The sequence below is a fragment of the Pteronotus mesoamericanus genome, unplaced genomic scaffold (genome assembly GCF_021234165.1).
Source record: "Pteronotus mesoamericanus isolate MK-2021 breed Mesoamerican mustached bat unplaced genomic scaffold, CSHL_Meso_final scaffold_54, whole genome shotgun sequence".
NCBI lineage: Eukaryota > Metazoa > Chordata > Mammalia > Chiroptera > Mormoopidae > Pteronotus > Pteronotus mesoamericanus.
In genome coordinates, this window is record NW_026555321.1 from 60,532,119 (window position 1) to 60,557,923 (window position 25,805).

The 25,805-nt window shown below is 38.3% G+C and overlaps 1 protein-coding gene across 1 annotated transcript in view; it reads left to right on the forward strand.

Moving 5' to 3' along the window:
* MMP16 (matrix metallopeptidase 16) overlaps nucleotides 1-25,805 on the forward strand; it is a 269,641-nt gene that overhangs the window by 225,939 nt on the left and 17,897 nt on the right. The window contains exons 7-8 of the mRNA XM_054595067.1: nucleotides 8,071-8,209; nucleotides 24,222-24,372. Of these exons, the coding sequence (XP_054451042.1) occupies nucleotides 8,071-8,209; nucleotides 24,222-24,372 (290 nt within the window). The remainder of the gene's footprint in view (nucleotides 1-8,070; nucleotides 8,210-24,221; nucleotides 24,373-25,805) is intronic.

Here is a 25,805-nt window from a genome sequence, read left to right on the forward strand (position 1 = left end):
TATGTAGAATTAGAAGTTTGTTTCTGAGAGGTAAGGGTGGATGGGCAGATAATTCCCCAGAAATTACTAAACAAAAATTACTGAAAAATTCTTAAGTGAGGTGTTTCAGAGTTCAGGAGCTGCTGATGTCACAACAGGAGAAGTTAATCCTAATTATCCTGGACTAATGGCTTTATGCTAATCTGCTCTGGGAAATCCTTTCTATAGCCACTGTTTTTGCTTGGTTTTTTTTTACCTTCATGGGAAGTTCAGGTAACTGTCCTTTCTTAAGCTCAAAGAAAGTCCTCAACAAAAAACTTCATGTGCAATAAGATTGCGACAGTTCTGATGCAGTGTGTGTGTGTGTGTGTGTGTGTGTGTGTGTGTGTGTGTGTGTGTGTATTGAAGGATGGTCAGATTATCACAGTCATCAGCAACTGGAAAGCACTGTGTTACTGCTTCATTTCTGCCCAGTGACACACCTATGAATAAGTACTAGTGTTTATTGTTGAAGAAAAAAAGGAGAAACTTCTACAAAATATATACGAGTAAGTTTTGTAGTTACTCAGCCAAGTGATAGAGCTTTAAACAAGTACTGGTATGGACAAATAATTTTTGGAAATTACTCTAAACAACAAGGAATCTAATGACAAGATTAAATAAAATTGATACAAAGATTTGATGCTTTTTGAAAGTATAGAAGCTTAACACGGTCAGTCTTGCATAAAGATGATATGTCTTTCCCTTGGCTGGAGAATTCATGAATTAATATGAATTTCAGAATCCTCTGGGAGGAAGGATGATGTTGGCCTGGTTTGTGTGGGAAACTTCAGAAATATTACAGAAAAGGAAATCAATGCACCTCATACCATGGAAATAGATCCCCTAATGCTTTAGAATATATTTTTTCCTATCATTCATTCTTAATAAATGATCTTCCTCCCCCCTCTGGCTATTATACCATTAATACCTACATTTCCCCCATAATTTTTTTTTTCTTCAAGTAGATTCTGTTGCTGACTAGTCTTACTAGTCACAAATAGTGGAAATTATTTCTATGAATGCAAAGTGAATCAAGGGAACATAGACAAATGTGCTTCAATTTAATAGTATTTTGTGTATTGTTATGGTTCAGTTCTTCCCTGTGTAGTGTTATGCCACTACCTCCAAAACCACTGAGGAAAGGGAACAAAAATTTTGTCTTTGCCAAAGGGAAAAAAAAGATGAGAAGGGGCAGTGGCCACAGCATGACTAATTCATTCTAAATATAGTGTATTTAAGATATTCTGTAAACCAGTTTATTACACATTCAGGTATAAAAATTCCATTTTTAGCTTTTATTAATACTTCAAAGGTGTGATTTCAGAATTTTAAAGAATTAATTTATACATTGTAATACAATGATAAATTATTTAAAATGAGTTTGCTAGATCTTATCTGTCAATATGGTGGCCATTAGCTAAATGTAGTATTTCATTTAAATTACTTAATTTTAATTAAAAAATCAGTTTCACCCCTGCTGGTGTGGCTCAGTGGTAGGGCATCATCCCATGAACTGAAAGGTCACTGGTTCAATTCCCATTCAGGGTACTTGCCTGGGTTGCAGATTTGGTCCCCTGAGGTGTGTACAGAAAGCAACTAACCAATGTTCATCTTTCACATTGATATTTCAGCCCGCCCCCCTCTGAAATAAATAAATAAATAAATAAATAAATAAATAATCAGTTTCTCTGCTACATTTGTCACTTCAGGTGCTCAGTAGCCACATGTGACTAGTGGCTGCCATCCTGGACATACACATACAGTGTTTTCATAAGCCAGTGTACTACTTTACTCCTTCATGGATATTACGGCATTTTCCCATCCTGATTTATTTTAAAGCTCCTGTATTGCTGATAATATAATTCCTAGATGCAGTAATGGTACAAGACAAGAGAATGTTGACTGAGATAATCTTGTGCCAATCTTTAGCAGAAATACTATAACTGTTATACAAGTGTTTTAAATTTTTCAATTACAATTGACATTCAATAGCATATAGTTTCAGATGTATAGTTTAGTGGTTAGAAATTTATACACCTTACAAAGTGATTCCCCCAATATGTCTTGTACCTACCTGGCACCATATACAATTATTGCTATATTATATTATTGTATATGGTAAATATGTAATAACATATCAACTATATTTCTTATTCTGTACTTTAGATCCCCCTGACTATTTTGTAACATTCAATTTGTGTAACTGAACACAGGTCCAGCTGCTTGCTCCTTTAAAACCTAATACTTAATATGCAGGTGCTGATGTAAAGGAAAGTGATTTATTCAGATGCTGGCCCTCTGGAATATGAGGGATTCACGTCTCAAAGCCCATTTCCCTGTGAAGATGGGGTCTCATCTCTCAAAGCCTATCTCCCCATCTCAGTAGATGTAGGTTTTTATAAGGATGGAGGGGGAACAAGTCAAAGAGTTCAAGGGAAGTGACTGAAAGGTTCTCTACATGCAGATGAGCTAAGGCCATTCCAATAAGCCATGTGATGATCTGGTATGCATCATGCTGGTTTAGTCACCTTAGCTTTGTCATCCTGGTTCAGTTGTTGAAGATCAGCAAATCTTCCAGAGCTGAGATGTCTGAAGGTCAAAGGCTGTATCTTTTGTAGTTAGTTCCTAGGATTCTTATATAAACATGCTGTTTATCTACAAGGTACATATTAGTCAAAGTCAGCACTTTCACAAACAATGTCAAAAGAATGGTGTGGTGGGTTACAAATTCCCACTGTTGCAATTCTCTACAGTCATTTTTTTCTTCTATTCCTGTAGAAGTTAGAAGGTTGTAACCAAAACATTTAAAAAAAAGGAAAAATTTAGGATCCAGTGTAGTTCATAGGTTAAAAATATAATTTTACAATTAACTGAATCAGTTATTTTTTATAACTCTGTGTTATAGATATAATTGAAAAACAAATTTTCCCTAAAATCACCCTCATTTTTCAAAGAGCCAAATTAGGATCAATTCATTTACTACATTACGTTCTATTTTAGTTTGGCCTGATTATTTGCATAAACACAACAGGAATAGCAATTGATTATAAATCTGTTTTACTGAAAAATGTTTTCAGTAAATTTTCAGATTGAACTTTAGCCCCACAGAGCAGAGAAGTCAAGCCACACAGATTGCCATCAGGCTTTGCCTGCAACACCTATGGGTTTGGGTAAACTCACGTTCTTGAGGTCCCCAAAATGTCTTGAGGTTATTCTGTACCAACTCCCAGGAAAATAAGCTTTGCTCCTTACATGGAAATACTGCTATGAACCAAATGTAATAAATTAATTAATTAAAAAGGAAGGTGCCAGGCTATTTATCTAAGGGGCTTTTATTAGCTTCAAAGTCAATCTTTATTCTTTAGAGAATTTGCTGACATCCAGAGACTAGGCATGTTTCTTTCAAACTTGACATTTCAAAGTCTTGGTTAATAAAACCACAATTGGAAACTGTAATGAATAAGATTCCTATTGGACTTATGCAAATGAATGTATTGCCATGAAAACAATGATACCCACTTATTAAGTGGTTTTAAATTCTGGAGAGATAAAGTAAGGAAAAAAAATAAAATGATTTAATATCACTACAATTTAATAAGTTGCTCTATGAAAACAATTTTTAATTAGCAATATTTTCAACAAAGTCACAAGAACAATAATTAACCTCAGTTCCTTCAGCCCCACAGTCAACTCTTATTTATCCCTATTATCCACCAGTATCTTTACAAATCCAGTCATTTTCCAGAGCCCCCAAAATCCTCATCTATTTCAAAGGTATAATCTGAAAATTTATTCTCAGAAACTCATGTTTTAGAATAAGTTAGAAGATAGAACATTTTTGCAAATGCATTAGAATAAAACAATGTCCCTAAATGACAAAAAAGAAGCCTTACAAATCCAAGTTAATAGATCAGATTATGATGTAATTGACAAAGAAATTTACTTTTTCTGTAAAAACATTTTAACATTTAGAACTACAAATGAGTATAATAGACCAATAAATCAATTAATTTGTTCCCCACTGTCTTTTGTACCTGGAATTTATGTTGGGAAGTAACAATTGGTTTTGGACAATCAAAAGGAGATTTTGGCTTTTTTTATTTGTCATTAAAATTATCACCTGCTTTACCATCTTCCTACATGAATTTACATTTTATTTCTTACTCCTTTTTTCCCATTTCTTTTTCCCTTCTTGAGATTTCCTACTCCAGTGTCCTTCCTTCCTGTATGCCCCTTTTCTATATCCTTTCTCATCTACTTTCACTTCCTTGATTCCTTCTCTTTTTTGCTTCTTCTCTCTACACAATCCTTCTTTAATCTGCATGACCTTCTTTGATTTATACATACCCTCTTCAACTTACATGGCTTCCCTTAGTCTGCTTGTTTTTAACACATAAATAATAACCAGCTTTAGAACAACTTACTTTTAATTCTATTTTCTTTAAAATACATTGCCATAATTTATACCTTTTATTATCAAAAACCTTACATTCTTCTCCAACTTAAATATAGTTTTTTAAATTTTAGTGACAACTAAAAGCAATTACCATTCTATAGATTGACAGAATATTGAATAAATTACATAACTTTCAGAAACAGGTTTTTTTTTTTTTCCATTGGCAGATACACTCACTTTTTTTTTCTTGGTGATTACTGAATTCTTTTAGTGTGCTCAGAAGTGAGCTGTTTCATTATCTAGTGTCTCTGATGACTTTTACAGAGACAAGAGAAGAAGTGGGGAAGATATAAGCTTTGGCACCACTTGTTTCCAGGATCACAGCAGTGCTCAGGCCTCTAGGAGGAGGATTAAGAGTGTTAAAAAAAAAAACAATTTTTCCCTTCTTTCTGAGTTTTACATTCTGGGATAGGGGTGAAATCATTTCCACATCTTTGAACTATCAAGTTTAGATCCTTTTTGAGTAGAATCCTTATGATGTAACAACATGAAAGTTTGCACATTAGAGATCTTAACCTATTTACCAGATGTAAGTTTGAACCTATTTACCAGATTGAAGTGCATCCACTTCCCAGATTAGAGCCTGTTGAATCCTTAGAGACCCATTTCCTTTCCCCAGCAAAGCGTTTAATGGCAGCTGATGCTTTTAAAGGGAGAGCAGGGAGAACCCCCAAGATAAAAAACTGGCAAATTCCTGCAATCCCTGCCATGGGGTCAGCTTGCTACAAAAAGTTCATACCACTAGCCCGGGCTCTCTGGGCCTTACTGGATTCCACAGAGTCCCATCTGGGTTGCCAAAAACTAACTGAATGTATGTTCATTGCTTGCCACTTTAAAAGCCAATATTCGAGAAGCAGGTGCTGATGCAAAAGTAGTTAATTTTCAGGTGACAGCCACCTGAAAGATGGGGGATTCATGTCCCAAAACCCATTTTCTGGGAAGATAGGCTTTGTACCATGAGTTCCCCATCATCCAAGTGAGAAGTGCAAAGGAAGGGAAAGTCAAGGTCCTTGAGCCATGTGGAGATGTCACATTGGAGTTTAAAGTTCCTGTCCTAAAAGGCAGAAGTTGATGATTCAGGTTTTAGTAAATTGTCCTCTTCTTCACTGCCACTGTCACAAAGTGGCTCATGATCAGGAGTGGATCCAAGAAGAAAGAGAATAGATGTAATCACCTAAAAAGAAATGTGTGTCCACACTCCCACCTTTTGCTTGCTGCTCAGACTCTTTTGTTCTAGGGCTTAACCTGACTCCCCATACAGCACGCTTCATTATTATCCACACAAATAAATGAAATAAACAAATTGGAATATAACGCATCAGTAATTATGAATTTTTAAGTTTCAAAAACTTTTTAATTATTTATTTACACATTTTTTATTGATTTTTGAGAGAAAGAGTGGGAAACATCTATTTGTTGTTCTACTTATTTATGTATTAGTTGATTCTTGTATGTGCCCTTGACCAGGGATTGAACCTATGACCTTGGCATATTGGGACAATGCTCTAATCAGCTGAGCACCCAGCCACCATCAAAAATTAATATTCTTTATATCTGGACTTCAGTAGTACTAACTAACAAGAAAATTATCACTCTCTGACTTATTACGTAACCCTTTGGTGTCCAGACTTTTTTGATATAAGTTAATATATAAAGAAAGATACATTTTAACACTTGGAGACTATTAAATGTATCACATACATCTAGCATGAATAGTAAACACGTTTTGAAAATGCTAACTCTGTTTGGTTTTGAAACATGAGTATGCATTTCTATTTATTAAAATAATTTACATTTCTAAATCTCCAGGGTAATTATAACAGGTTCTTTCTTGAAAATAGACATTTAGGGAAAATCCAAAACTGTCAATAGGGATATGATTTAAAAGAATCACTTGTTAATATCTTACTTGCTAACTCCATATTGTGAGTGTGTGTGCAGCATCTTTCAAAAAGACAGACTATACAAAGTGACTTGAGCTTGTGAGGTGTTGTGTCATCTGTCTACCCCAGAATTATTTTGGCCAACCTTTGATTGGCATGCTCAGTGAAATTGCAGACTACCTGCAAGAGTGTAGCCAGGGCCACCTCATTTCAGTTGGGGTTATCAGCTAGATACTAGTATGTAGTACTAATGTGACTAGTATTACTATATATCTGTATGTAGTACTCAATGACTAGTATATTTCCAAGGTGACCACGATTAGGGTCAGAGAACTCAGAGCCTTTCCTTAATTAATCAACTTATTTCTTTATTCATAAATAACAGCGGTTAGTAGAGAAAACAGCCAATGATAACTAAACAAAGTACAACTATTCAAAGGTTCCTAAAAGTTTACTAATTGGATTCATTTAGATGGGAAAAGTTCATTTTTTATCATATCACCTCAAATCCAATAATCCTCAGTAGAGTGTGGAGTGTGTGTGTGTGTGTGTGTGTGTGTGTGTGTGTGTGTACATGTGTATGAATGGATGTATGAATAATTGAAAAATCTGGGGACACCTCGTCAGGCCAACTGTTCTTACCAGAAGCTCATGAAAGCCCTAAAATGAATCACTTAATGATTTGGGAGAGGAGGAACAGAGAGGAATTGAAATGGAAGAATTGGTGTGACACACACTTATCTAACTAGTACAAATATATAACTTGCAAGTGAAACTGTACATACAGAAATTTGAAATAAAGTGAAAGAGTAAATTTTAATTTATTAAAAATTAATTTTTAAAACATCTAGTTTTTCTAATATTAAAGCACTTTAGATAGTCTCTACATTATTCTGAAATTTTTAGTATAAAACAATGTCATCAAAAGTACCTTTATTTTTTTAATTAATTAGTTTATTTATGTTTTGCTATTAGTAAGAATTTATGGTGTACCATATTGTGTGTAGACTCATTACCAACTCACCAGCATTTATGTACCTCTGCTCTGGTACAAGTCATGTGCTATTCACTAGAGATAGGAACAGACACTTCTAAAGTTGAATTATCTTTTCTGTGCCCAAGTGGAGCCCATGGCATTTTGGGAACATTTAAGACAGACAGTTGGCTCAGACTGGAATCCTCTCTGATTTTTTTTTTCAGGATCACTTTGTTAATTTGTGATGACCACGTAATTTATTGTCCCAAGCAGGACACATTAGATGGTTACAGAAGATTCCATTATAACTACACAGGACATGGTTGCAATGTGGGGAGATCAGGAGGCATCTCTGACACTGGAAATGGTGCCCACACACACCAGGATGCTTTATGTGTCCCCACGCTGCTGTCATGCTCTAGAAAGCTGACTCAAGATCTGGCAGGGTGTGGTCCGTGCTCCCTCTTTTTTTCCAACTGGGAAGCCCTGGGTATAATGTCAATGCCAAGATTGAGTGTTTTACATTACCTTTTTAATCACACTATTGGGTTAGAGGTTGGGAGGTTTACTACAAAAAACTCTGAGATTATTGTGGGCAAGTGTTTAGCTGTTTCTTGACTGTTATGACAAGGATGTGGGCTTGGCTTCAGGTGCTTCACCTCCCCTTACTGCACCCCTCCCCCAGGTGGGGCAGCCAGGCAGCAATGCTGAGCGACCTTGTGCTTGGCTTGCAGGAACAGTGGTTCTGGCGTGTGAGGAACAACAGGGTCATGGATGGGTACCCCATGCAGATCACTTACTTCTGGCGTGGCTTGCCTCCTGGTATCGACGCAGTGTATGAAAACAATGATGGGAATTTTGTCTTCTTCAAAGGTAAGGAATGTCCGTGTCCTGCTCTGCTACATTTGGGTCACTGTGCCCAAGACCCTGTCACACTCAGAGAGATGAACCCAGGAAAGCTTTTGATTGAGGGTAGGCAGCTAATATATTGCATGAAAAAAAAAGTGCGTATGTCCCCTAGAAATGTAAAAGAAGTGAAGTGAAAGGTAATTTTTAATTCTCTCACGTATGTTTTCTCATATGGTATGTCATGTAGAAGTCAAATTTAGAAGGCACTGAGATCTTGTAGAATTTTTAGATTTTGCTTAAAAATACCAAGATACTAAAATGGATGAATGAATGAACAATTTAAAAAGCCATTTTTCATTATCTAAGGGATTTGGGTTTTGTTTTTAAAGAGTATTTGGAGTTCCTCACTGTTTTATGCAATGAAATATTATTTCATTTCTCAAACTTTACTTGATTTAATTAGCTTATATTAAATAGTTTACAATAAACTGGGAAATTGCTCATAAAGACAAGGAAAATGTATGGGTAGAAAAAAAAATTCACTCAATTCACATCTCCCCATGAAATTTATTATTTTCTCTTTATCTGAGTTACAAGTCTTAATTGCATACCTACTCACTGCCTAACGCACAAAAGTGAACTTAGGCAACTGGTACTCCATCCTCAAAACTTAATGTTCAGAATAATAAATCTTAATGTCTGTGGGGAAAACCAGGAACAAGAGACTGAGCGAAGGGTGGGAGATGGGTGCAAGGAATTTGAGCAGAGCATGTCTGAGCTGAACCAGAGGGGAACTAGGTCTAGAATGGACAGGGTTGACTGTGTTGCCCAGGAGCTAAAGGATGGAAAATGACAATTGGGAAAGAAAAGGGGGACTTAACCAAAAAAGAAAAGAAAAAAGAGAGGAGAGGAAGATGGCGGAGGAGTGAATGGGAGTCACAGTGACCTCCTCCCAAGACCAGACTGGAATTGTGACTAAATAGTGGAGAAATCACCTGGAAAACCGTGGAACGATAGCGGGAGAAGAGCCTTGGAGCCGCGGACAGACAGTGGATTCAACTCTCACACATCCCAGTGGGTGAGAACTGTGGTGGAGGCTTGAGAGGGTGAACTGGGAGCCCACGGGGACCAGCACCAGAGGGACATTGAAACAGCCAGTTAGCTCCCCCTGAGAAAAACGAGGTCTGAATCATAAACAGGGACCTATAGACTACAGCAGCGAAAACCAGGAAAACACAGATAAAACACAACCGCGAAAACCTTAGGGGCGCTCTCTGCCAGAGACAGGTGGCTGGGGATGCAAAGAGACATTTAAAGGGCCAACGCAAAAATTGCAGTGGCAGCCACCCTCCTTGATCTCTGGGCAGAGGTGGCAGCAGAGTGGGCTGGTGCCTAGGAAAAGATTGGTGAGGAAGACTTTGTGAAGAGAACTGAGACAGCAGCCGGCGGAGCCCTGGTGATAACGCACCTCCCACTCTGCAGCTACCATCCCGCTCAGGCACAAGGGATGGTAAGGGGTGGTATAAACCTGCCTTTTGTGTGCTCCACACACAGCTTGTGTGTGTGTGAGCTCGGGGGCTAAGTGCAGAGAAGCTGGAATAAACAGAGGATCCCTGGCCAAAGGGGTCACACAGATGCATTGAGAGCCTTGAAGAGAGACTGGAGACGGAGGCACTGGGGAAAGAACGGGAAAAGGAACCGGGGAGTCCCAGCTCCTTCTCCTTTCCCTAGTCTCCACTGTATGGGAACAAGCCAAACCCCCAAAGAGCCAAAAGCTGAAAAGCACACAACAGACAGCCCAAAACTACCCAGTGCAGGCACGCACTTGCGCCGAGTGGCTGGCGGGGGCTGGGGAGCATGTGTGTGGACCCGCATGGGCTGGCCAGGGCTCGCGCGGGCTAGCAAGGCCTCCCGCAGGGTGGGCCCCGATGGGGCCTGCGAGGGAGTGCTCAGATCGGCGAGGACCGGTGTAAATGGACCCATGTGGGCCCACGAGCAAAGAGCAATCCGCAGAAAGAGTGGATCCTGGCCGAAGGGGTCACAGAGCTGCCCAGAGTCCCTGGAGGAGAGACTGGAGACAGGATTAACTGGAGAGTCCTGGAGCTGACTTCCTCCCATTTCCATAGTCCCCATTTGGCGAGGACAAGCGATGCCCCCAAAGAGCCAAAAGCAGGGAAAGAACACAATAAAAGACCCTAAACTGACCAGTCCTGGGGCGCCAACTGGCGCGGGCGCTAGACAAGTGCTCAAGGTTGGGCGATAAAAGCGCCCAGGCAGGCTGGAGATCCTGTCCGGACAGGGGTCCTGTCGGGCTGGGGAGCGTGCTGACGGAGCCTGCAGGAGAGTGCAAAGGGATCCACAGAAATAGTGGATCCCTTGGTGAAGGGGTCACACAGCTGCCCAAAGCAGGTATCAGATGCAGACAGTAGACTCCTGGAAGGCTCAAACAAACAACACAAGGTCATATAGGGTCGACAACTGACATCATCAGAGGAAGGCCCAGAAGAAAACTAAAGAAAAAAATACATAAATAAATAAGTAAAAAGACCTGCCTACTACCACAGAAGATTAATTCACAAAGTTAGGAAATCTAGACAGCCCAATTAGAGCACAAGCAAAAATAAATAAATAAATGAATGAATTACTTGACAGACTCTCACAAAAATGAGAAGAAAAAGCAATTGCCCCCAAATGAGTGGAAAAGGGACTCCCCACAGAGGGAGCTAAATGAAATAGAGGCAAGGGAACTATCAGATATGGAATTCAAAACAATGTCTCTAAGGAAGCTCAATGAGCTCAGCCAGCTCAAAGAGAACTATGAGAAACTACAGAGAAACTATCAGGATCTTACAACAACAAACTATATCAACCTGGAAAAAGACATAGAAACTATCAAGAAGACACAAGAGGATAAGAAGAATACCATTTCTGAATTGAAGAACACAGTAGAAGGAATCCAAAGCAGGCTGGATGAAGCTGAGGATCGAATCACTGAGATGGAGGATAAGGTAGAAAGAACAAGAAATGGAAAAAAGACTCAAAAAGAATGAAGAGACACTTAGGGAAATGCAGGATAACCTGAAACGCACTAATATCCGTATAATAGGGATACCAGAAGGAGAAGAAGAGGAGCAAGGGATGGAGAACTTCCTTGAAAATGTAATGATGGACAGTTACCCTAATTTGAGGAGAGAAAGGCTGTCATGGATCCAGGAGGCACAGAGGACCCCATTCAAGAGGGACCCAAGGAGGTCCACTCCAAGACACATCATCATTAAAATGGCAAATGTCAAAGACAAAGAGAGAATCCTCAAGGCAGCAACGGAGAAGGAGAAAGTAACATACAAGGGAGCCCCGATACGCCTAGGAGCTGACTTCTCAACAGAAACACTACAAGCCAGAAGGGAATGGCAAAAATATTCCAAGTCATGAAAAGCAGGGGCCTACAGCCAAGGCTGCTCGACCCAGCAATGCTCTCAAATAAAATAGAAGGGGAAATACAGAGTTTCCCAGACAAGCGAAGGCTAAAAGAATACGTCTCTACCAAACCAGCATTCCAAGATATGCCAAGGGGACTGGTTTAAGAAGATGAAGAAAAAGAATGAGAGAGAGAGGAACACAGGTATAAAGAGAAAAAATGAATAAGTTTCTATCTGTAATAACTCTCCATGTAAACGGAATAAATGCCCCAATCAAAAGACACAGGGTAGCTGAATGGATAAGAAAACATGACCCACACATATGCTGCCTACAAGAGACCCACCTCAGAGCCAGAGACCTACACAGATTGAAAGTAAAAAGATGGAAAAAAATATTCCAAGCAAATGAGCAAGAGAAAAAGGCCAAGGTTGCCATACTTTTATCAGACAAAGTAAATTACAAAACGCCACAAAAAGAGACCCAGAGGGTCACTTTATAATACTTGAAGAATCTATCACAAAGACATAAACATTATAAATTTATATGCTCCGAATATAGGAGCCCCCAAGTATGTAAGGAAATTGTTGGATGACTTCTCAAAAGATATAGAGAGCAACACACTGATAGTAGGGGATTTCAACACTCTACTGTCAAAAATGGACAGATCTTCCACACAAAACATCAATAAGGATATTGTGGAGCTGAATGACGCACTGAGTCAAAAAGACTTAACTGACATATATAGAACCTTAGATCCCAAAGAAGAAAAATACACATTCTTTTCAAATGCCCATGGAAGTTTTTCAAAGTTAGACCACATAATAGGACACAAAGCAAGCCTAAGCAAATCCAGGAAAATTGAAATAATACCAAACTTTTTCTCGGACCACAAAGGCTTGAAACTGGATATCAACCTCAAAGAGAAACTTCAAAAGCTTGCATACTCATGGAGACTGAACAGTAGACTATTAAAAAATGAATGGGTCAATAATGAGATAAGAGAAGAAATCAAAAAGTTTCTGGAAACAAATGAAAATGAACAGACAACAGTCAAAAACTATGGGACACAGCAAAGGCAGTCCGGAGAGGGAAGTTCATAGCAATACAGGCTTACCTAGAAAAGATAGAGACATTTCAAATAAAAGACCTAACACAACAACTTCAAGAACTGGAGAATCAACAACAAATAAATCCCAGAGCAAGTAGAAGGAAGGAAATAGTGAAGATTAAAGCAGAACTGAATGGCATAGAGATGAAAAGAACAATTCAACAGATCAACCAATCCAGGAGCTGGTTCTTTGAAAAGATAAATAAAATGGACAAGCCTTTAATCAGAGTCATCAAGAAAAAAGGGAGAGGACCCAATTAATAATATCAGAAATGAAAGAGGAGAAATAACAACTGATACCACAGAAATACAAAGGATTGTCACAAACTACTATGAACAATTATATGCCAAGGAATTTGAAAACCTTGATGAAATGGATAAATTTGTAGAAAAGTAAAATCTTCCAACACGGAAGGAGCATGAAACAGACAGCTTGAACAGACTAATAACAGCTGGGGAAATTAAAGCAGTCATCAAGAAACTCCCGGCACATGAAAGCCCAGAGTCGGACGGTTTCACAGGAGAATTTTACAAAACATTTAAGGAAGAGCTAACCCCTGTCCTTCTCAGCCTATTCCAAAAAATCCAAGAGGAGGGAAGACTCCCAGAATCTTTCTATGAGTCTAGCATCACCCTGATCCCAAAACCAGATAAAGACCCTACAAAGAAAGAAAACTACAGACCAACTTCGCTGATGAACATAGATGCTAAAATCCTCAACAAATATTGGCAAACTGCATCCATCAATACATTCAAAAGATTATCCACCACGATCAAGTGGGATTTATTCCAGGGATGCAGGGATGGTTCAATATACGGATACGGAAGTCAATAAATGTAATACATCTCATAAATAAAAGGAAAGACAAAAAACACATGACCATCTTGATAGACATAGAAAAAGCATTTGATAAGGTAAAGCATCAATTTATGATCAAAACACTCAGCAAAATGGGAATAAATGGGGCATTCCTCAATGTAATAAAGGCCATATATGAAAAACCTACAGCCTACATCATACTCAACGAGCAAAAACTGAATGGTTTCCCACTAAGATAGGGAACACAAAAAGGATGTCCGCTTCCACCACTTCTCTTCAACATGGTACTGAAAGTCCGGGCCACAGTGATCAGACAAGAAAAAGAAATAAAAGGCATCCAAATAGGAAAGGAGGAAGTAAAACTCTCCCTGTTTGCAGATGACATGATCTTGTACATAGAAAACCCTGTAGACTCTACAAAATAACTCCTCTGCCTAATAAGTGAATTTGGCAAAAGAGCAGGATGCACAGTCAATATTCAGAAATCAAAGGCATTTTTGTACACCAACAATGAAATAAAAGAAGAAGAAATCTGAAAAAAAATACCATTCGATATAGCAAGAAAAAAGATAAAGCACCTAGGCATAAATTTAACCAAAGACACAAAAGACCTATATGCAGAAAACTATACAACATTGAAAAAAGAAATTAAGGAAGACACAAATAAATGGAAGCATAGACCGTGCTCATGGATTGGAAGAATTAATATCCTCAAAATGTCCATACTACACAAAGGAATTTATAGATTCAACGCAATCCCTATTAAGATACCAATGATGTATTTCACAAAAATAGAACAGACATTTCAAAAATTTATATGGAACCATAAACGACCCTGAATAGCCGCAGAAATTTTGAGAAAGAAACACAAAGCAGGAGGGATCACAATACCGGACATCAAACTCTACTACAAAGCCACCATACTCAAAACAATCTGGTACTGGCAGAAGAACAGACCTATAGACCAGTGGAACAGAATAGAAAGCCCAGAAATAAGCCCAGGTCTATATTGGCATCTAATATTTGACAAAGGGGGCAGAAGCATAAAATGGAGCAATAACAGCCTCTTCAACAAATGGTGTAGGGAGAGCTGGACGGCTACATGCAAAAAGTTGGAATTGGATCATCAGCTGACACCATACACAAAAATAAACTCAAGATGGATAAAAGACTTAAATATAAGTCGCAACACCATCAAAGTCCTAGAGGAGAACATTGGCAGGAAACTCTCAGATATCCCACGCAGCCATTTTTTCACTGATATGTCTCCTAAAGCAAGGGACAGAAAGGAAAGAATAAACAAGTGGGACCTCATCAAAATAAGAAGCTTCTGCAAGGTGAAAGTAAACATCAGCAAAATGAAAAGGGAGCCAACCGTATGGGAAAATATATTTGCTAATGATACATATCAGATAGAGGTTTGATCTCCAAGATATATAAAGAACTCACTTGACTCCACTCCAAGAAGACAAACGATCCAATCAAAAAATGGGCAAAGGACCTGGGCAGATGCTTTTCTAAGGAGGAGATACAGAGGGCCCAGAGGCATTTGAAAGGATGCTCAGCATCACTAGCCATCAGAGAAATGCAGATCAAAACCACCATGAGGTACCACCTCACACAGGTCAGAATGGCCATCCTAAACAGATCCACAAACAACAGGTGCTGGCGAGGCTGTGGAGAAAAGGGAACCCTAGTCCACTGTTGGTGGGAATGCAGACTGGTGCAGCCACTGTGGAAAGCAGTGTGGAATTTCCTCAAAAAGCTGAAAATGGAACTGCCTTTTGATCCAGTGATTCCCCTGCTGGGACTATACCCTGAGAATCCCAGAGTGCCAATTCAAAAGAACCTATGCACCTCAATGTTCATAGTAGCACAATTTACAATAGCCAAGTTCTGAAAGCAGCCTAAATGCTCATCCCTAGATGATTGGATCAAAAAAAGTATGGTACATTTACACAATGGAATACTACACAGCAGAAAGAAAAAAAAAAGAACTACTGCATTTCAAGACAGCATGGATGGAACTAGAGAGCATTATGCTAAGTGAAATAAGCCAGGGGCCGAAAGACAAATACCATATGATCTCACTTATAAGCGGATCCTAATGAACAAAACAAAGATATAAGGAAAATAAGACCAGCAACACTGAAAGGAAAAGAAACAACAGAGGTAAGAGGGAAGGCGGTAGGGGATTCGGGGGAAAGGAAAGGAAGGAGGAAATCAAGGAACATATAGCAAGGACTCATGGACAAAACCAAAGGGGTAGAGTTGAGGGAGGGTGGAAAGGAGGAAGTGGGCAAGAGAAAGTGGTAGGGGGAAGGCAGAGACAAATGTAGTTGAAAAAATTAATTAAAAATGTTGTTTTTATAAAGGAAAGTTTTTGTTACATTTAAGTACAGAATCACATGCAGTAATATGGTCTAGAAGGTTTTTTAGTCAAAGAACATATATAAAGGACCCATGGAAATGAACAATAGTGTGGTTATTGACTGTGGAAGTGGGGGATGGGCTGCGCTGAAGGAGGTGAAAGAGAACAAATTGGTATAACTGTAATAGCATAAACAATAAAACAGTAAAAATATAATAAAATATCAAAATGGCTACACAAAAAAAGGAAAGAAAGAAGGGGAAAAAGAGAAGGAGAATGAGAAGACAGGAAGAGGAAGGGGAAGGAGAAGAATAGGAAGAGAGAGAAGAAAGAAAAGGGGAGAGGGAAAGGAGGAAGAAGAGGAGAAGGAGGGGAAGAAATTATTCTCAGGATCAAACTAGAAGAATTTGTAATGTTGATGGGGGTAATAAAAACATGACATTTTGGAAACACTTGTAATATTTAAGTGATGTCCAATTGTCTTCACCAATTTCTTCCTGAGGAAAGGGGGTTAGTGTCTGTGTTATAAGGACATGTAGGGCCTGCAGTCAGATGCTGGCTTCACATGCTGACTTGCTGTGTGAACTGGGCAAGTTACTCAGCTCCCTTTGCCTTGGTTTCTCCATCTGGAACATGGATCGTATTCTTTGCTCTCTCAGGATTAGTCTGAGGACAAAATTGAGGACATGTGGCCTGATTGGCACTCTAGGCCCTCAGTGAATGTCTGCTAGTATAACTATCAATATGTCTGCCCTCCTGACATCCAGAATAAGTATATGAATAATGTGGATAAGAACTGTGGACTCATCTACTCTGGGCACAGGAAAAAAAACATCTAAGTTCTGGTCTTTGAAGGGAAATGATCATCCCCTGAAGTGCAATAACAGAAAGAAGTGTGGAATTAGACTGAGGTGGCCTTGAGTTGGCAGCTGACCAAGGGGCTCTGTACCATCCAGGAACTATTGCTCTAGAAGAAACTCCACCATCCTGTACCAGCTCTCATGGCCTAGGGGCCTCACTGCTATCCATTTGCCTCCATCCTTGTAGCTCATGGGGTGGCCACATCCTTCTTATCCCCGCCTATCCTATTTGAGCACAGGACTTGTGAAACTGTGAAATTACCTGCAGCATTTGGATGTAAATACCACCAGAGATGAATCTAAAATATAACAGCATTATTTGCAATAGCCAAGTGCCAGAAACAGCCTAAGTGCCCATCGGTAAATGAGTGGATCAAAAAACTGTGATGCATTTACACAATCGAATACTATGCAACAGAAAGAAAGAAAGAAATCCTTCCCTTTGTGACAGCATGTGTGGAACTGGAGAGTATTATGCTAAGTGAAATAAGCCAGGCAGTGAAAGACAAATACAATATGACCTCAGCTATAAGTGGAATCTACTCAACAAAACAAACAAGCAAGCAAAATAGAACCAGAGACATGGAAATAAAGAACAAACTGACAGTGACCAGAGGAGAGGGGAAAGGGGGATAATGGGAGACAGAAAGGAAAGAGTCAAGTCAGGGAACATGTATAAAGGACCCATGGACAAGGGCAACAAGTGGCAGGATTGAATGTGGGAGCGGAGGGGTGGGCAGGGCAGGGGAGAGTAATAGGGGACAAATGGGGACAACTTTAATTGAACAGCAATAAAAATATTTTAAGATAAAAAATAAAATAAAATATGTTTTCTCACACACCACTATGTCTTCAGTTCTTGGAAGAGTGCTGGGACAGAGTAGCTGAGACCAATGGTAATTAGTAAAAGCCACAGCAGTAAATACCATTTGACTCAGTGTGGTGTCTCTTCCATTTTGATGCTGACAACAGGACGGCTTTGTCTCTGGTCACATGTTTGTCCATCATCTAGAATGGTGTACCTGTCAGTGGTCTCTTCTGATCTGCTACACTCTCATGAGAGGTCTAGTTTCAGTTTTCTGAGTCAGAACCCTGCATGAGGCTTCCTTTCCCCAGCTTACACACTGCACTGCCTTCTGGTAGACCTGCTCCCAAGACAACTGTGAACATGCAGCACCCCGGCACCAAACCTTATACCCAGAGTGATCCTGGACCTGGTTTCCCCTTCTCTGGTATCCAGTTCCCCACCTGCAGAACAGGAAAGAGCCCATAGTCTAGGTGTCAGGTAGCACACCACCGCCTTCCTACAGCCATATCATAGTCACATGACTGTCTCAGCCTGCCATTGTCACTTTATGGTCCTTACCACATCAAAAGCCCAGATAATCCCATTGTCCCTTATCCCACTGTCCATTGCCTTTGATCTCTGGACCAGGAATTTATCCAGTTCCTTCTCTGCTTCAGTTTCTACTTACCATCTGGTGAACTCTGCATTTCCTTTTTTATTGCTGATCTGTACCCTTCCTGCTAGAATATTATTTCAATATGGCCAAGGACTGCTCTCCTTTTTTTCTTTTATACTGTTATATCCTTAATATATTAAACCAGGGGTTGACTAACTTTGTCTGTAATGACCAAGTAGTAAATGTTTCAGCCTTGACAGCACATGGTCTCTGTCACATATCCTTCTTTGTTTGTTTGTTTTAGCTTTTAAAAAATGTAAAAACTCTTCTCAAACCATGGGCTGCACAAAAACAGGCTGCAAGTCAGTTTGCTGGGCTCTGTTTTAAATGATGCCTGGAATACAGTGAACAGTTCCTAATATCTCCCTTAACAGGCCTAGATATATAATTGCTTATGTCTACAAGGCTAGTTGCTCAGTGTGAACCAGCCACTCTGTTTGTTACTTGTGACTGTCACCTGGTATCTGGCATTGTTTAGACCCCTTCACCGCTCTGCTTGACATTGGGACTCTAACATGGGTCATTCTCCTCTCATTACATTTAAAAGTAAGTTTCTTTAGTTAGAGAGCTTCAGAACATAAAATGTATCATACTCAGGGAAGTAATATGCTTTTCTCCAGCAACTGAACATACCCCACACTTCATGCTGGTCAGCTATCTCAACATCCCTCAGGTAAATGCAGTATAACAGACTGACATTTTGTGAGCACCACAAGCCAGATGTTCATATTCTCCATTACTAGTCATGTTCAGGCTGAATGGTTGTGAGATGATAATATCAACAATCTTAGTTGAAAATTGAGCCCTTAAAGTCTCCTTCAAGAATTGGAAATATATTTAAAACAAAGCTCTCAATGTTGTCAAAATCAGTACCAATCAAAATCAAGTTGTTGAGCTCTGACCTCTGTGTCTCAGTTGGCTGGGTGTTGTCCTGCAAAATACAATGTCTCTGGTTTGATTCTTGGTCAGCGCGCATACCTAGGTTGCAGATTGCGGCATGTACAAGAGGCCACCGATCGATGTTCTCACTCACATTGATGTTTCTCTTCCTATCTTTCTCCCTCCTTTCCCCTCTCTCTAAAAATTAAAATTAATTTAAAAGTAATTAAGTCAAGTCATTGAAAAGTCTCAACATTCATATTGTTGCTATCATTTAACTTCAGACAAGACTTAGTAATCTTGCTGACAGTTCCATTTCAAGGGGCAAAATAATTTACAGAAGGAATTAAAATATCTGAGACAGGAAGGAGGAGGATGATAAAGTTTGGGAATTTGGATGGCATATAAAAGATGTGTATCACAAAAGAAGAGTTGTCTAAGACAAGTGGCCCTGGAAGATGGCAAAGAAAAGCACTGTTTGCTTGAAGAATGGTTTTTGTGACTTCCATTATTACTTTGTTGCCAATATTCATAAAGCAGCAATTTTTTAAGCTGCTTACAGGTAGCTAATCACTCTTGAAGGGAGTTTAGGGAGTGGTCATGGAGTTTGAGGTAGAAAAACATTGTTTCTTACAAAGTACAATAGATCGCCTGCAGTCAATCTTTATTATAAACAGATGAATGCTCTGATTACTTATGTCTCTGTAGGAGGTAGCAGAAAACTAATGCTCAAAGAGTTTCACTAGATTAAGGAATATATGTTTGGTGACCTTGCAACATAAAAAGATAGGTTTGCAACATGTGAACTGTGCTATTTCCTCAAAGTTATTAATGTTTATATTGTATATAAACATGAAGTGATTGTCAAAACCAAGAGGCCAAATGTTTAATATTTTAAAATCTCCCTTGATAATTACCTGTATTTACTTAAAAGAATTCAAAAAGTCTGTGGTATATTTTTAGTGTGGCTGTTTTTATTTATATTTCAGACTCCTGCATTTTCCCATTAGTATTACTTGTGTGTCTAAAAGTTTTCCCCATCTTCAAACATTTATTTCCTGTCAATTTGAGTTCCTGGGGATACAGACAAAGAGGAAGTTATAAACCTGTAAAAGATAATGGGGTGGGGACACGACTGGACTGTAGAGCTGGGGTCTGTGCTGCAAATGGGACAGGACCTTCAAGAACCCAAAAAGATGCTCCATAGATAAGACTGCCTTTCAGAGGTGTCTTCCAGAGAGCAGAAAGGTCCAGAATCAAGTACATGCCCTGCTCAGGGGTTGGCCTAATTGAAGGCACTCAGCTGAAGGGCCAGTTTTTCTTCAAAGGGACATCTAAGCCGCATAGCTCCATGGCTTCCACATGTTCATGAATATTCAAAATTCCCTGTTTACGTGATAATATTGTGGAACCTGGAAAAGTATGTTCTAGTAGCAAAAAGTCCTGTAATCTCCAAAGTTAAATGATTATTCGAATATCTTGGGTAACTAACTTATAAATAGAAATTAAAACTTAATCCAGACTGTTGACACTGGCATAGATCAGTGTACAATAATTAAACATTTGTTATTTACCTTATCTATCAGAGTGGGTAGTAAGAAAATATGATCGGTGAAATACGATATATGTGATAATATGTACCTTTTATTGGGGACCATGAGCTAGATATGCTGTTGGTATATTATACATTTGATCTCTGATATTTCCAGAACTCTGAATGAGAAGTGTGTGTCTTAAATACAAATTAGAAAAGGAAGGCTTGTATTTAGTGACTTGCCCATGATCTCACAGCTAATCAATGGAAGAGCTGTTGCCCCCTACTTCTGATTTCAAAGCTGTTGAATATTTTGTTAAACCACAGTCTAAGAAAGAAAATATTCTTTATGACAATTTTCTCAATCCCTGAAGTGTTCTCAATAAGTATATCAATGTTGATCTAAAATAATCCCAACAAACAAAAGTTAGTAATCTAAGTGCAGCTTTCTTTTATAAGAAGAGTATCCAGGCATTAAAGAATTTATGTTCTCAGCTTTTCTGTGAGAAGCCACATAGTAAATACCTTCGGCTCTGCAAGTCATATGGTCTCTATTATCACTATTAAACCTTGTCATTGTAGCTTAAAAACAGACTGGACAATATGTAAATAAATAGGTGTGACTGTGTTCTCATAAAATTTTATTTTCAAGGACAGGCAGCAGCTGTTGGCCCTAGATTACTGATCACTGTAATCAAAGATACGAAATGTGAATATGTAAGAGTTTTGTGGACTCTGAGGAAACAACAATACAATTGATTTTTTTAAATTAATAAATTATCAAGGGTATCTGATGACTTAGGACAGTAAACAAGGCATGAGCTGAATGCAGTGGATTAATTAATTAACAAACACTTCCAATAATAAATGTGCAGTCATATTTGATAACGGGAAAGGAAGCAGGAAATCATCAGCAATTCTGAAAGCAGATAGATTGTAGAGAGTCAATTTGGAATAGTAAGTTGAGTTCTGAATTAAAATACCTGGACTGAAGTACAAATCTATTAGCAATTGTTGTATGGTTTTATGCCTGTCACTTCTTTTTTTTAAATTAATTAATTTATTTTTCCAAATACATTTGTCTCTGCCTTCCCCCTACCACTTCCCCCTGCCCCCTCCCCGCACTCCCTCCTTCAATCCTTCCCCACTTTGGTTTTGTCCATGAGACCTTTCTGTATGTTCCTTGACTTGCCCCTTCCCTTCCTTTTCCCCCTGCTCACCTCTTGTCTCTGTTGGTTTCTGTTCCTTTCTTAAACCTGTGAAATAACTGTCTTAGGCTGGATTCCTAACCATTATTCTGATCCAGAACATCTGAACAACATAATGCATTTTATCAGTGACATTGGCTCAGTTCAAAGGTGTTAGGAAAACGGATATGATTTAGCCTCCAGGCCAGGCCCTGCTCTCTTCATAAACATTTTAAAAAGTCACTAGACCCCTTTCCTTGTAGGATTAAGCATGTATTTTAACATTTCTTCATAGAATTCTTTGCTTAGTGTCTGGCGCCTCTGTTATGAAAGAGTAGGAACCTCAAGTATTTCCATCATTTTGTCCACAGTTCCCTCAGTGACTGGCTGTAATAGGCTCTTCATGAACAGATATGCAATGAATAGTTTGGGGAATGGATGGATAGGTGGATGGATGAGTGGGCAGACAGCATTGTTGTTGTTTTTACCAAGTTTCTCTGTCTTTAATCAGACTTGTTGGTATTTTCTTCTACTTTCTGCAAAGGAGTGTCAGTAGGACCAGTTTTTTCCACTTGCTCCTGACTACGTCACCCTCCTATGAAATTCAATAAATGTCTTTCTTCTGCCAAAGAGGCAGTATTTTCCTGGAGAACCAAACTGTTTGATAGTAAGGTAGTGAAAAATGCGCCTGTCCTATGTTAAAAAAGAAAATAGTTGAATATGAATCTCACATACTGGCAATCTAAAAAATAGAAATAAAGTCACTTCAGCTTTGTCATGTGAAAATCTTACCTCATCAAGATACAGAAGGAACTGTATAATTGTATTTCCTTAACAATTACTATAAAATTAAGTGTATAACTCATAATCAACGTTGAATTGTTTTTGTTGAATTCTCTGCCACGAATACTCAGCAGTCAACCTGTTTTCTCAATTTTTTTTTAGTACAATTAACTGCTGGGATATCATCATGCAGCCTGACAGCAAATGTTTGCTGAGTTTTCTGTGTTGCCTTGTTTTTTAAAGAGAATGTAGTGCATTTTTGAAAAATCCCCCAGGGATTGCTCTTTAAAAGAAAAAAAAAGCAAATTGAGATTTTCTACAGTGAAAGTCTAATTGTTTCTCCCTGTTACTGATGGAAAACTCCAACAGTATAGAGAAGTATTTCATTTTTAAAACACATTTTGAAAAAAAACAGTTTTTATACAATAATAATTTCCTAGAAGAACTATAACCTTTTCTTTTATCACATACTCTTTTCTCCTTCTCAAGACACCTGGGCAGCATGTAAACAAAGCTTCTGTGAACATTTCTCATGTTACGTGGACCAGGGAACACTTGTGCATTGTTGGTGGGAATGCAGGCTGGTACAGGCACTGTGGAAAACAGTACGGGGGTTCTTCAAAAAACTTAAAGTGGAACTGCCTTATGACCCAGTGATTCCACTTCTGGGTACTTATGCAAAGAATATAAAAACACTAATTTGAGAAGACACGTGTACTTCCATGTTCATTGCAGCATTATTTGCAAGAGCCAATACATGGAAGCAACCTAGGTGTCCAATGATTGATGAATGGATAAAAAAAAGTATGGAATACTAATCAGCCATAAATAGGAATGAAATCTTGCCATTCACGGCATCATCAGTGGACCTAGAAGGGTATTAAGCTAAGTTGAATAAGTCAGACAAAGAAAAACAAATATTGTACTATATCAGCTATGTGTGCAATCTAAAAAACAAAACAAACAAAACTAATAGGTACAGAACACAAGCTTGTATTTGCCAGAGTAGAGAAGAGTTGGAGGGGCTGGCAAAATTGGTGAAGAAAGCCAAGGAGTACAAACTTCCAGTTACAAAACAAAGAAGTACTGGGGATGTCATGTACACACAGTAACTATAGGTAATGATGCTGTGTTGTGTATTTAGAAGGTGCTAAGACAGCATATCTTAAAAGTTCTCATTACAAGAAAAAAAAGTTGTAGTGTGACAGATGTTAACTAGACCTATTACAGTGGCCATTTCCCAGTATATACAAATATTGAATCATTACATTTTACATTAAGACTGAACTTGACCAAAAGCAGGACCTCCGGTTCCCAGAGAAAACATCCTTGATACTTGATCCTTGATTCAGAACTGTTTTAATGTAGTAAGGTGAAGATGTATCTTTTTTCCTTAAATTAATTCTGATTGGGTTCTTAAATAGTTATTCACTATATCTATGTTAGAAAATAACATGGATGTTTCAAAAATAGCATCCTTATTCCAGATGTGACTGCTGTAAAGTTCTCATGTAGATTTCATAGAAAATCATTTTAAATGCATTGTTAATCAAGATATTCTAATTTCTGACATTGATTAGTGTATTCTGCATTTGCACTTATTTCATGCAGGTAACAAATATTGGGTGTTTAAGGACACGACTCTTCAACCGGGTTACCCACATGACTTGATTACACTTGGAAGTGGAATTCCCCCTCATGGTATTGATTCAGCCATTTGGTGGGAGGACGTTGGGAAAACCTATTTCTTCAAGGGGAACAGGTCAGTACACACTTCACCTGAGGAAAGCAGTTCAGTAATGTTTAGGGTAGCTGATATTTCTAGTCTATCACAGGCATGTACTGTTGATGAAAGCATTGGTTGTGTGGATATCAACACCAGAATTATTGAAATCTGAAATTGAAAATGTTTTTAACATATTTTAAAGTAACATTCAACATAAATCTTCCTCTACTATACCCTAATAATGTGACTTTCTTATGAAACTAAATATGTAGTTTATATTCATTCTTCTCTGTAACCTTAACATGCCTTAAAGCTGTGGAGGTAGTATATAGTTACTCTTGCAATGCATTTTCTTAAAATTTTACTTATTTAAAAAGTTCTTTTTAACAAAAGCTTATTTTTGTGCTTTTATATTAAAAGTTAAATTTTTACACTACCGCACAGTTCAGTGTGAACATTTTAAAGTAGTTTCAGTTTAGTCATGAATTCTATTTCTTAGGACACCATTTATTTAAGTACCAGCAATAGGTGTAAACAACAAGCTTTAATGTCCTGCATGCTACTTTCAAGTCACCCTTAAAATCTTAGCATATTTTAATGGTGTCAAATGTTTCCAACTTTAGAAAAGGATATAAACCTTGTTTACTTTGCAATTTGCAATTTTGACTGCAAATGATTTCAAGCATTGAGCTTTCCCTTTGAACTGAAAGATCCTATAATTTGCCTCCATGGATTAGAATGCATACTTTTAAATTTATTCTCTTACTAGCTCTGTATACATTAGATCTGTATATATTTCCACAGCAAAATACTCATAGGTTTTGCTCAACATTTCTTACTAAATCATAAAAGAAAAAAATTCATCAAACAAAAATTTTATTCACCTAGAAGATATTACTTATGACCACACAACATAAAATGGCCCTGAGAAAGACACAGGTGTAGTAGAGCAGGAAAGGAGAGTGGAGAAATCAATTCACAGCATGATGCCCACTAAGGAAAGGAAGCCTGCAGTCCTACAGAGTCATCTCTAAAATAGCAGCCCTCAACTGGTTTTATTGCTTAGGAATAGGTTCAGTATTAGTGGTTGGAGACTTTTGTTTTGGGTTTTTTCTTCTTTCCTTCCTTCCCACCCACCCAAAAGGGTGGAAACCCAAGGCTGGGAAGATGCCCAGGAGAAGTGAACTCACACAGAACAGAACACAAAAGCTTAGCTTTATAGTTTCCATGAGGATTTCATAGATGATCTTAAACCCACCATATCATTACCAAACACCCTTTTTTCCACACCTGTAGATGTTATTTTTTTTTAATGTTTCCATTCTAAAAGTTTAATACTTAATGAAAAATTTAAGTTTAGAAACTAAATATGGGCTACCTCATATCAGTGAAATCAATGAAAATTAGATACCAAATTTATAGTTGAATAAAGACTATAGTAAATGAGAAAAGGAGTTTAATTCATTTAT